The sequence below is a fragment of the Culex quinquefasciatus genome, chromosome 3, assembly GCF_015732765.1.
Source record: "Culex quinquefasciatus strain JHB chromosome 3, VPISU_Cqui_1.0_pri_paternal, whole genome shotgun sequence".
Lineage (NCBI taxonomy): Eukaryota > Metazoa > Arthropoda > Insecta > Diptera > Culicidae > Culex > Culex quinquefasciatus.
Genome location: NC_051863.1, coordinates 26,877,777 through 26,891,415, shown reverse-complemented (window position 1 = coordinate 26,891,415; position 13,639 = coordinate 26,877,777). Strand labels below are relative to the sequence as shown.

The 13,639-nt window shown below is 38.3% G+C and overlaps 2 protein-coding genes across 3 annotated transcripts in view; both read right to left on the bottom strand.

Annotated features, from left to right (window-relative positions):
- Positions 1-13,182, bottom strand: part of LOC6051493 (protein peste) — a 47,147-nt gene extending 33,965 nt beyond the window's left edge. Inside the window, exon 1 of one of the 2 annotated variants that reach the window (XM_038262071.1) lies at positions 12,407-13,182. The gene's annotated coding sequence lies outside the window, so the exon portion shown is untranslated. The remainder of the gene's footprint in view (positions 1-12,406) is intronic. The other variant, XM_038262073.1, reaches the window with a different exon arrangement.
- Positions 6,421-7,404, bottom strand: LOC6053349 (acetyl-coenzyme A transporter 1). Its single transcript, XM_038260706.1, has 3 exons — positions 7,273-7,404; positions 6,611-7,017; positions 6,421-6,501 (listed from the first exon to the last, which is right to left on the bottom strand). The coding sequence occupies exons 2-3, from the start codon at positions 6,839-6,841 to the stop codon at positions 6,421-6,423; spliced, it is 312 nt and encodes a 103-aa protein (XP_038116634.1). The 5' UTR covers positions 6,842-7,017; positions 7,273-7,404.
- Positions 13,183-13,639: the final 457 nt, after the last annotated feature.

The following is a 13,639-nucleotide window of genomic DNA, read 5'->3' as shown; positions in this document are numbered from 1 at the left end:
AATATTTTTTTCGAAAAAGAAACTTTTTGACGTGCTGAACATTGACATTTTGATTTTTCTCAACATTTCTATTTCCATAGATATTTTGGATATTAAAGAAATGGTTTTTACGGCTTTATTTTAATAAATATATACAGCAATTCCATTTGAAAAGAGCCTAAACCAAAAAAAAAGTTCTCCGATCGGGCTCAAAATTTTTCTGGGGGTTCCTTGGCCAAAATAATTAGACCCGTATTTTTTTGTTTGGCCATTAGGGTGGCCTACATCGTGCTAGGGTGGTTCAAAAAATGACAATTTTCGTCATTTTCGCAAAAACCACTTTTTCTAAAATCATATCTCGCGCCATTTCATCCGATTTTAGCTGTCTTAGACGCAAAGAAAGGTGATGAGTTTGGCTATTTGGGAAAAATAGTAAAGTTCCAAAAATCTAGCTTAACTATTGAAAAGTCGTATGAAAACTTAAAATGGCGTTTTGACCGTGTCTGGACCAAAGAGCCTATGTCTGAAAATATTTTATCGGATTCCTCGGAAAATTTCACATAACATATCAAAATTGGCGATGTCGAGCCGTACGTTTCGAGATATGATTTTGAAAAAAACTGCGTTTTTCGACGCGCCACGCCCAAAAACGGGAAAATGACGAAATCGGCAAAAAATCAACTTTTTCCACTAAAACTGCGATAACTTTAAAATTTCAGCGATGACCTATAGATGTTATGGTACCAAAAGTTGCGTCTCTCAATTACGAAAATTTTGGTATCCAGACATGTATAGGTCATCGCTGAAATTTTAAAGTTATCGCAGTTTTAGTGAAAAAGTTGATTTTTGCCGATTTCGTCATTTTCCCGTTTTTGCGCGTGGCGCGTCGAAAACGCAGTTTTATTTTCAAAAATCGTATCTCCAAAACGTACGGTTCGACATCGCCAATTTTTGATATGTTATGTGAAATTTTCCGAGGAATCCGATAAAAATATTTTCAGACATAGGCTCTTTGGTCCAGACACGGTCAAAACGCCATTTTAGGTTTTCATACGACTTTTCAATAGTTAAGCTAGATTTTGGAACTTTTACTATTTTTCCCAAATAGCCAAACTCATCACCTTTCTTTGCGTCTAAGACAGCTAAAATCGGATGAAATGGCGCGGAGATATGATTTTTAGAAAAAGTGGTTTTTGCGAAAAATGACGAAAATTGCCATTTTTTGAACCACCCTAGCACGATGTAGGCCACCCTAATGGCCAAACAAAAAAATACGGGTCTAATTATTTTGGCCAAGGAACCCCCAGAAAAATTTTGAGCCCGATCGGAGAACTTTTTTTTTGGTTTAGGCTCTTTTCAAATGGAATTGCTGTATATACAGTCGACTCTCTGGCTGTCGATCTTCTCGATATCAATAATTCTCCATCTATCGATGAATTCTTCAGTCCCTTTAATCTGCATACTCCAATTCTCTTCATTCCTCGATATTTTCCCTTGCTTGAAGGATCTCTTCCTCGACGGTCCCTTGGATTCTGTTTGCTTTGAAAATCTCTTCCGGTTGTCAATAATTTCACTTTCTCATGGCTTGCATACACGCAGAAAAATAAGGCATATTTGAATCAACAAAACGTTTTGTTGAATTGAAAATCAAGATTTTTGTTGAATCAACACTAAACGTCAAAGCAACTTTTTCAAAACAACAGAAGATTTTTGTTGAATTGAGAAAATCAAGGATTGTTTCAACGCAAAATCGGCGTTGATTATATTCAACAAAAATTTTGTTGAATCAAACCTCGTACAGGCTGATTCTACAAAATATTTTTCTGCGTGTAGACATTTTTCTTGGCGAAACGAAGCTTTGAAGGGTGTTTGACATTAGATTGTTTTTGTTTGATGGACGTTGCCATGATTCTCTCCCATAGCTGGGTACCAAGAAAAACATATTTTCAATCTCTTCATTTTGCATCGTTCTGTAAACTGATGATTCTCTTCCTCGACGGTCCCTTGGATATTGACAACCAGAGAGTCGACTGAATACAAAAAAAAACATACATTTATCTTGCATTTAAAAAAAAGTATTTTATGAAAATTGGAGTATTTCACATCTAGGAAACTATTATAATATGAGAATCCATACAAAATTGCACTTCGTTTTATCTATAATGCATATTCTGTAAATTTTATTATTTGAAACTAAAATCTCTAATGCAGTAAACATCAATAGAAATTCTTCATCGTTTGATACTCATATTGCAAATTATGACAATTTGAGTATTTGAAAAATAAGTCATTTTTCTAAAATAAGACTACATAATTTACACAAAAAGTTCTTATGCACTGTCAATATCTAAATCATCAATTTTGTCATAACATTTTGGCAAACAAACTTTTGTTCATTTAATGGATTTTCGCCTCCATTTCGTCCTCCCTTTTAAACAATAAAAATGCATCGCAACGTTGTTCGAAGCTTCATGTGACCTATATTCAAATAAGTTTGATTTATGCAACATTTTTGGTATCGTTTTGAACTTTTGAAAGCAGCTTAACTCGGTTTGAGTAATTAGTTGTTGCTTCCATTTTTTTTAATTTGAACCACAGTTTAAAGTACCATCAACTGGAGCGACTCGGGATGACAGTCTTGAATTTGATTGAAAGTAGATGTATAAATTTTGTTAGTCGGAGTCTGTTCTAACCGACATCAACTTGAAAAATCATAATTGTGCTCCATCATGGTTAAAACAGCTGTCTCAAATCCCAATTCGCTCCGATTCAGATTTGATTCAGATGAAATGTTGTGGAAGGAATTTTAACGCATGCACAAACTCAAGTCACCTCAAACGTCTGCGGTATTCGAAATTGTTAGACCCTGTTAGAGTCAACAATCAAATTTAGACTTCCAGAACAATTTGCACCACAAAGCTAAAAGATTTTACTTCCTGATAAACATTGCACAATATTTGCTTAGCAGTAAATCCGTCACAATTTTACGAGCGGATCAGCATTTTTTGTTCCGTTCCCGTCAGCTATTATCAGTTTTGTAATTTGAGCGAAAAATAGTGTCGGGAGCTTTTGCAAGCAAGCAAGTATTCCACTACCGGGATAAGGTAGCTCGTGTGTAAATGCATGTGCAGCACCGTTATGGCAACACTGATAACGGGCAGCCTGATAGTGGTAGCGACTAACGTTATCAATTTTTACTCTTCTTCAAGCAAACGTATTTCAGCTGGAGATTCTTCAAGTGATTATGCAAAGATTTAAAACTCTCTTCATATGAATTAGACTATTCATACTCAAAATGCATCATTTAGGTTAGAATTCCGTTTGTTCTCGTTGAAAGTCCACACAATCATTTAGCATACGCATGATAATTTAAAAAGCAAATGTATGACAAAAGACACCTCCTACACACGAAGCGCAAACAATGACTCAAAAGGCGGGTAATCAACCTGATAAAACCACCGCATGAACACCTGACTCTTCAGCAACTTAACTTTCATGGCTTTTGCACGCCGAAAACCCCCCAAAAACAAATAATACAGATAAACATTACTGAAGTATTGCAAAAATTAAGCAACCCTTATCGTTTCTCAAAAGGAGTGTGATTTGCCTTATTGGAACATTCCAGCAAAGAGCACCATCGCCGATGCTCCCGTACGATGTTCTGGAATTACGAACTGTTGTTATCAAAATTAAAGCACACCCATTATGGCACGATATTGAGTGTGTGATAAGGCGCGAACACCTGGCCCCGGGCGAGGTTGAGAATTGTTTTTTTTTTTTGCGCGCCAATTGAGATAATGATGGTTATCTGCCCCTTTTACCCATTGATAAGTCGAGCGAAATGAGGCTCCTTTCGAGAGGGGTGGATAGCGCGGTTAAACTCGTTTAAATGGTATTATTCGAACTGTAGATTGATTCCAGATCATCCTTCATCAAATAATGAAATCCTTGAATCGAAACACAAAGATACGAAATGTTTTTCTGTATTATTTTTATCAGCTTCTTACTTACTCTGATTACTCCAGAAAAGGACTTATTTTACTAGCGAGTAATTTTTTGAATTTCGCACTTTTTGTTTTCAAGATTTTTTATTTTGATTATTAGAATTAGATGAAACTTTGTAGCTATGCTCTGTGTCAAAAGAAGCATTAACAGGATTCATTTTATTTTCCATACAAGGACATACAAAATTAGCATGTGAATATTCCAAAATTTGAGTTTTTATAAAGCTGTTTTGGAGTCTTCGGCAAAGTTGCAGGTTATGATTAGGACCTTATTTTCAAATAAAAAAACTGATTTTTGTTTGATGGCAACCTAGGGGTTGGACAGAATTAATGTTTTTATTGTTCGTTAATCTATTGACGAGGGTTTTGATATTTTATCAATAGACTGACAAATAGTTGAGCTAGCGTTCCCACCGTGTATTATAAATCTCGGTTCAATTTGACAGCTGATGAACAAAAACATGTGCTTGCCTGACCCGCGATTTTTCAGGTTTAAATACTGTAGCGGAAAATAAAGTTAAAAACGGATCTGATCCGGAATCAACGGAATCTGTGTGTCATTTTAGTCTGAGACTTCGGAGTAAAAACTTTCTTCACAAAAGACGTGGACGGGGCGGTGGCCGCCTGAAGGAGAAGATTTTTCTATCAAAAAACGAGGACGGAACCAAGAAAACTTGTGTTTATTTCGTATTTTATTTCATTCCCCCACAATATCTTCCGCTTTTCCAGCATCTCCGGTTGGACTTTTGCTGTGGCTTCTGAGGAACTGTCTTCAGAACCCCGGGCGCTCAGAACTACACTTCAATATGGCTCACAATCTGAAGAATACTACCAGGAAGAACGTATGAGAACAGGCCGTACAGGCAGACATGGCAAGTTCCTTCATCACGACTTCTGGTGTAGCTTTGGCTAATGAAATCAAGGCTATCATTATGAAAGTTGTAGTTTATTTTTCTCAAAATGTCCCATCATCGCTAGCGTTCTTGCCAAGGTGTACAAGGCCTGTTACAGGATGCACATGAAAACATACCCCTCCTCACCCCTTTTTTATTAGCTCATTAAAAAGCGAATACATTTCTTTATTTACGAAAAAACTGAAAAACTCAAAATTTAAAGCTGCCCGTATCTGTTCTTTTTCAATTTTTCGTTCTGGCTTTTTTCTTTGCCTGCTATTCGGTAGTGAACGTAGTGAACAATTTGATCGCCGCGGTCGTGATGGATGCTTCTTTGGAAAGTATCCCACTAACCGGTCGGTTTCGGTTCTGGTTGAAAAAGTGCAGCCTGAACGTTCCGTTGACACTCTGCTGCACCATCCGCGGGTCCTCCAGCAGTGCCGCCTTCTTCGAGGCCAAACTACTCGTACTCGATCAACCCCGCGACTGTCAGCGCCAGCAAAGAGGACGACGATGAGATAGTCGTCTCCGCGGACAGTTTGAGCTCTTCAATCATGAGACGTTCCTCCTCGTCGGTTGGAAGTTCTATTATTGTGATGATCATGTCGTTGATGGTTGGATTGATTAGCTTCAGTAGCAGGATTCTTCTCAATTGGTCCTGGTTGGTCACGTTGTGGTCGCACTTGCGGCACCGGAGGGATCACTTGATCGAGACCAGCTTGTGCTGCGGAGCTTGTTCATCGTGAACGGTTGCTTAGCCGGTTAAGCCAGCCTCTGCTGTCGAGTCGTAATGTTTTTCTGCTGAATCGGCTTCGTTAGCAAATCCACCGGAAGTTCATCAACGGCTTCACTCACGATGGATCGGTTGATCAGCGACGGCGTACCCTTAATCTGCTCGGTCCAACCCATCTGCCGACGGATCATCGACACCGTAAGCCCGGTTCGATCCGTCAAGCTCAGAAACTTGCTCGTTTTCTGGGTCTTCCGAGGCCACCTGCTCCTGCTTTTCTTGAAACACAACCTGGACTGCAGCAGCTGTCCAAACCGAGTCGGATACGTCCGGCTCCGGCCCCTGGTTGCCGGCCGTAGGCGGTTCCTCCTTCTTCCCCTCCTCACCAGCAGCACGTCGACATTCCACAGCACCACGGTGATTGGCCAGTTTCCGCCCACATTGCTTAGGGTGTTGAGCAGTGCCATGTACGTTCCGTCGATGGCCGGCCCGCTGATTCGCGCAAATAATGCCATAACCGCATCGGATCGGATAGAAGTAGTACGGAACGTGGTGGTCGTAGATCATGGCCGGGTGAACCAGACGACGGCCGCGGCGAGCAGCGTCAGGGCGATTTGGTAGGGGATGACTTTGACCTAAATTGCAACGCTTCAGCGCCCACTCGTCGACGGCAATGTTCTGCGTGGCGGCGAGGAAGTTCAGCGCGAAAAAGATCCCCGTCAGGATGGGAATGTTGGGCGCGATGTAGGACACCACTTCATCTCCCTCGGCCAGCGATTCACGTGCAGGCTGAGGATCAGCACAAACAACCCTATCAGGTACTGCGCCAGCTAAAGCGCGACCTGTACAGCGAGTCGACGATCGGCGCCCACAGCAGCCCACTGCTGAAGTCGGCCTGAAATGTTTAACAATTGTTATAGCGACGCGTATTGCCCGTGATGAACTCATCTCATATCAACCCCATTGAGATAAGACGCATCACCGGCCCAACCATCAAGTCACACCTGTTGTTTGTAGCTGGCGCCGCGATTCTGCAACATCATCGGGATGGCCGCCGCCGCCAGCCCGATTGGAATGCCCTGCAGCAGGTACAGAAAGAATAGGATGGCAATGTTGCCCCATTCGCAGCGCAGGTCGCTCTGATCGTGTTTGCCCTCTTCATGGACAACGCCGGCACTGGTTCGTTTGGCCACCAGAAGCTGCTCCTCCTCCGCGTGCCGCTTCCGAACACCCATCGGGTTCAGTTTCTTGTTGGTGCTGGTCCCGTTACAATCATTTGCAGGTTCGTTGATTCCCGGAATCTTCCAGCCGGCGCTGTCCGTGGCTAGGTTGAGATTGTCGAGGTGAGGTGTCCCTTAACCACTCCTACTTCGGGGCGCATCTTTGCCTAGAACACCGAGCGTAACATAACCTGAAAATGAAAGATATACATCAAATACAATTCCACCAGATCTCAGAAGACAAAATTTTAGTATCCAACTAGAAAAAAAAGCAATTCCCCTTCTTTTTATCGCAGCATTTTGCACGAAATAAAAATTGGATTGCGGTTGGTTCTGTTATGAGAATGGCAGCGATTCGCAGTGTTTTGACTGCATTTTCTTCCGGAGAGGCCGTTTCCGACGCCTACTGCTGTGAATATTATTTTTTTCCTTGCTGGCACACTTACCATTTCAGGGGATTCATCAACTAAATTTTTGAAGAAAAAAAACAACGAACACTTTTACAACCTTGTTTACAACACTTCCTTACCACCCGAGTGCAACAACAGCAATGAAAAAAATGGCGTCCCACACGCATCACACGCTCAAAGAATTAGGGTGGGAAACCAAGGCTTGTCAAAACGGTGAAAATGAAAAGGTGGGGTTGCGTCAATAAATTAACGAAATATCAATACTTTAACTATCTATTTTAATGTGTTAATGATCTATTAACCTATATGTCCACCCCCTAGATGGCAACCCTATTTCGACCAAAGCAAACTGATAACAGTCGACATTAGCACGGTTGTCAAATGAGAGCCCACAACAAAACCACTAGCTGTCAAATGGTAGCCCATAACAAATCATTGTTTGGGTTTTTGATTTTCAATTTTTTCGCAATTTAAACGATAAATTCCTGAAAAAAAACACGTGCTGATGGCAAATTCTAACATATTCTTGTAGATTCCATCCCAATATCGGCTGAAAATTCATATCGAAAAAAGTGATTTTTCTGTTTACCTTTTTTTTTTGCTTTTTTTCTTTTGGTCGACAAAACAGTGCGCCCGAACAGTGAGAATCGGCATAACACATTTTCCAGTTTGCTTTTACACATTTGCATGGGACTTTTGAGTTCAACCAGGATAACACACTTCGTGTAACCATAGTAATATGTATAATACTGATTGTCAGAGCTTGTTTTCTGAACATCCAAGATGAAAAATTAATTCCGATTTTTATCCTATCATTTAATCAAGTAAGGTATTTTTTTTAATAATCGGTTTTAAAAACATCGAAGCCCGTGTGTTCTCTTGTACAGTCATGCCACATATTCGGAACACCCACAAATTCGGAACACTTTTGTGGTAATTTGTCAATAGGATGCAAAATGCAACTTTTCTGTCGTCCCTGCTATTTTTAGGACCTTTATTTGGACATTCTCTTACTATTTCACTAGTCAAAATAGTACTTTTTGAACAAAAACCCTCATTTCAAGTCTATTTTATCCAGAGCAGCAAAATACTGCCTCCACATTGCCTGTTCCATAATTGTGGGATGTTATTGTGCCTCCCACAATTGTGGAACACCTGAATTTAATTGATATTTTCACAAAAAAAGTTATCAGACCATGTTTAAAACATCACTAAGCTTGAGTTTTATTTGTTTCAGAGTGTGAAGTCATTTTTTTTGTAAAAATATGTACTCCTGGAGAGAAAAAAAATTGTTTACATCGTAAAAAAAGTGTTCCGAATTTGTGGATTTCAAGGGTCAATGTTTTTCTTTAAAAACTTGATATAAAACGTAAAAATGTACATCAATCGAAAGATCGCAAGAAAAGCTTTCACATGAAGGAAAAAGCAAATCATTGTGTTCAATCATCGATTTTCTATGATTTGTTGAGCATTGGAAAATCTGTAAACTGTTCCGAATATGGGGGATGACTGTACTATCTACATAGGAATCCCAGCAAGCTCAGTACAAAAGCGAACACCGACATCGACTTATTAAAAGGGACTAAAAAGACATTTTTAGCACCAGAGTTTAGGATGGTGCAAAGTTTGGTGCCGAAGCTATAAATTTTGTGAAAACACGATTATTCGGACTAATTTTGTAGGGTGGAGTGGGGGGGATCTCCGACATAAGTATTGAAAAATATTTTCAACGGCCTTATTAGAGATCATCCATAAATCACGTGGACACTTTTTTGAAATCTAAATTTCAAAAAGAATGAGCACCAATTTGATATTTTTTTTTTGGTTTTTTTTCCTACAATAATTACAAAAAATATCCAGAATTTTATTTGAAAAGGTTCTATCAACATAGGGAATTCCAAGAAGCTTACAGGACCTTTGGAAAAAGATCCTTAAAAGTGCTTAACCATTTTCATTACCGTCATCTAAGGCGAATAAGGACACCTGGGGCGAATTGGGACAGCTATTTCAGCCTTGTTACTGCACAATATTTGGATATTTTTTATTGGTTTCGGATACAACAGTTACATAACATCAAAACTAGTAATTGTTCTTCAAATTGAAAACTTATAAAATTTATAAAAAAAAACTGCTGTCTCTATACAGTCATGCCTCGGTTTAGCACCGCATATGGGAAATGCAAACCCGAGGCGTGCATAACTGAATCACAGAGCTTATGGAATTTTGGCTATATGGGAGACATTGACTATAATCGTATGAAAAATGAATCTGGATAATGGCGGCTATCCATTGCAATTCCAATTAAATGAAAATTTTCTCAAAATTGCGTGTTTTTTCTGAATTTTCAAAATGCCATTTTTTTCTCTTTAAAAACCCTTAAAATAATTGTTATTTAAATATGGATATCAAATGATCAGGTTTGTCCATACATTTCGAATGTAATACAATTTTTTATTAAAAATATTCAACATACGTATTTTCAAAAAAAAAAATACCGTAAATTTCAGTTTTTTACAATAGGGGTATCAAATGATCGGGATTTTTTCTTACATTTCGAATGAAAGGCAATTTTTTGAAAATACTAAATTTTTGTACAAAACTACGTATTTTCGAAACATCTAATCTAATCTAATCTAATCAGACCCTAGCGCAGCCAATCTTTCGAAGGGATCCTGGAGAGTGCCTTAGGTTAGATGACGCCTAGCACTCTTCTTGTCATTTATTAACATTTGTAGTGCGCCATTGCATCGGAATGCATTGAAACATCACAAGCGTTAAAGCGGCCAGGCCTACTGCGTAAAGCCGTATCGCAGAGAGGACTCGTAATTGGGTTGAGTTTGAGCACGGAGTGTTCGAACAACAACACAATTCTGAATCGACAGGGGAGGAAGAAGCGTGGGGACACACCACCATACGCTCCGAGATTTTGGTTGTATTCGTTGGGAGCACCATGCTAAGAAGGTTTGGTACACCGGGACCCTCTGGGATGGGACATTGTATTTCCACGAATGCCCTGGACACTATTTGCCGTGGTTATAGCGCCACAGCTCGCTCTCTGTAACAGTATTCCTAATTCCAGTCCAAGTTCACCAAGTCGTCATGGCCTAGTGGTTAGCATTTTTGCTTACCAATTCAAAGGACGGGGGTTCGAACCCCGCCTCGAACGACTTTGATTTTTCGTTCATATTTATCATTTCTAATTTCTGTGTTCTAATCTTTCTCGTTGGGAGCAGATGGGCATCGAACCCAGAACCATTCGCTTATAAAGCGAACACCGTAACCAGTCAGCCACGGCCGCTCCTCAAAACTACGTATTTTCGAAACTTACTAAAAAAATTGCTTTTACAACAATCTTTGAAAATTCTCAATTTTTTTCACCAAACTACGTATTTTTGAAAGAAATACTCAAAAATTCAGTTTTTCACAAAATGGGTATCAAATGATTGGCATTTTTCATTCATTGCGAATGTAAAGACATTTTTTTTAATTCTAAAAAAATCACAAAACTATTTATTTTTGAAAAATACTCCAAACTTCAGTTTTTTATAATATGGGTAGTAATAACTGAAAATTTGAGTATTTTTTTCGAATTGAAAATTTTGAGTAATTTCAAAAAAAATACGTTATTGCATTCAAAATGTATGAAAAAATCCCGATCGTTTGACACTCATTAAAAAAAAAACTTATTGTTAAGGATGGTTTCGAAAAGCTTTGTAAAAATTTTGAGTATTTTCCTAAAATGTTGTTAAAACATTCGAATTGTATAAAAAAATCCCGATCATTTAATACCCATATTGTAAAAAAAACCTGAAATTTTGAGTTTTTTGTTCGAAAATAGGTAGTTTTGTGATTTTTTTCAATATTTTTAAAAAAAGAGATGCTATTACATTCAAAATGTATGAAAAAATTCTTATCGTTTGGTATCCATATTTAGGGCTAGTGATTTTACGCGGTCTCAGCAACCCGTTCCTCTTTTTGTTATGAGAGCTTGCTAGAGAGAGAAAGTTATGACAACAGAACGCCGCGTAAAATCACTAGCTCTATCCATGTTGTAAGAAATTAAATTAAATTTGACCGCTTGATATCTATATTGGAAAAAAAACAGAAATTTTGAGCATTTTTTTCGAAAATACGAAGTTTTGTGAAAATGTAGTATTTTCAACAAAGTGATTTTATTATATTCGAAATGTATGACAAAATTACAATCATTTGATACTCATATTGAAAAAAAAATCATTTTTAATTTTTTTCCAGAAACTTGGCATTTTCGTTTTTTTTTATTTTCTTACTTTAAATATCAAATTCGAGTTCCACAACCCCATTTTAGTCAAATTTGAATGTTGAATTAAAAAATGCAATTTTCAATATTTTATCACTTCCATTTTGGCCGCCATCTTGGATTTAAATTTTTTTAATCACTTTAGAGTAGTTCAGGGGTCATACTGAAGCTCAACAATCAAAAATAAGACATTGAAAAAAAATGTTTCGTGATTCCATTATCCGAAGTGATATTTTGTCAAGGCCTTTGGATAATCGAGTCTGGACTGTATTCCATTGTAAAGCTACTTTTTCAGTCTAAATTGAGGTAATATTACATCATAAAAGAAGTAATTTTTGACCTTCCAATGTTTCAATTTCCAAATTCACCAAACTTTTTACTGTTAACACATTTGGCAGCTATCCTTACGAAATTGCTATGAAATATTCAAAAAAGCAGTAACTCGAGAATGAATTTTCTGATCGATTTGGTGTCTTCGGCAAAGTTGTAGGTATAGGTTAGAACAATAAAACAAAAATGGCTAAACTTTTGAAAAAGTAACCCTTTTCAAAATAAACGATTTTTCACTAACATTTTATTTCCTAAAATTTCAATAACTACAACTTTGCCAATGAAACCAAATTGATCAGAAAATTCCTTCTAAGCTATTTCCGAATATTGACATAGAATTTGATCCAAGAAAGTTGAAGCTGCCAGAAATAAAACAATTAAAAAAATAATAACAACAACAGCTGCCAAAATTGTACGGAGACTTGTATGGGCAACCTAGTTATGCAAAATGGTTTCTCTAGTTTTGGTCTAATACCCAAAAAAAAACGAAACAAAAATGTCTTGAAATCAGCCTTTTCGTGGGGAAAAAAACACAAACTTTCCCAAGATTGGCAAACTCACCTTTCCCAGAAGCCTGCTACTGGAGGGGGCGGCAGCCGATATGACAAAAATCACGTGCGTACACCGTTACAATGACAACGCATTCTTCGATCCAGATCGGGGAGGTTTCAAATCTTCCAATCCGACAACGTCAGCCTACTTTGATGTATTGCGAGGTAATTAGAGTCACATGGACGGATATTCATTCGGAAAATTTTATACACGACAAATTGAATTCACCAATGCTAATCTCATTTTAGAACTAAAAACTAACGAACAAAAAAAGTCTTCTAAAAATTAGACAACGCAAAAACCACTGAACCATAACATTTATACGCACTTTGCTTTGTTCTGCAGTGTGTTCCCATATGTAAGAGTTACTGGATGACACGCAATTGGCAGCACTTTTGGCGTGCTGACAACTCAATTTTTGGCACTCTGCTCGGTTTACTGGTTAGATAACTGATTCACCCCGCTTTCAGACACCATCAAACACGTGTGTAGAATCGTATCACAGACAGAACTTGGACGCGTCGCGTCATCCACTATCGTTGGCTATTATCGTTTTCATTCAGTTTCGTTTAGTTTAGTCTGCAGGTCGCGTGTATCTTCATGACCATCTTGTCATCTTATAATTGCACTCTCATTACTCTTCTTTTTTTTTTAAAAAAATAAAACCCACGACAAAAAAATATCAACTCAACTAGGTTCTATTGTTAGAAGGTTCGTGAGCGTGCGCGAAATTTCTCAGCACATCTGGTCGCCGCGGTGGCCGTTCTCGTACTGGTCGAAAAGTCGTCGCGACGCACACCATTTACACGAGTGTGGTCGGGGTTCTATTAGAACTACCACCAAACGGACTGTAGCGTAACAAGGATGAGCAAGTGTATGGTTTGGACGTCGCCAAAAATCATGCAATACAAACTCAGTCTGAGACACACACACACACGTTTGACGGCAATTTTACACCAAGAATCGCGACTTGAAATCCACTTTGAGGGTTTGGTTTGGAGCAGGAATTCAAATTTGAAGGGGTTATGATTCGCGGTGTATGAGTACGAATGAGTAGGTTTTTGTTGTATTTGCTCTGCAAACTTTTGTTTTGATCGCATAAAAGCCGGCTCATGATGTACTGGGGGTGTACAAAAAATATAAAAAATTGTCTTATTTAAAAAAAAAACTGGTAAAAATGTTTTCAAATTGAATTAACTAGGCGTCATCCGTAAAGTATGTCATGCTAAAATCGGCCAAAAT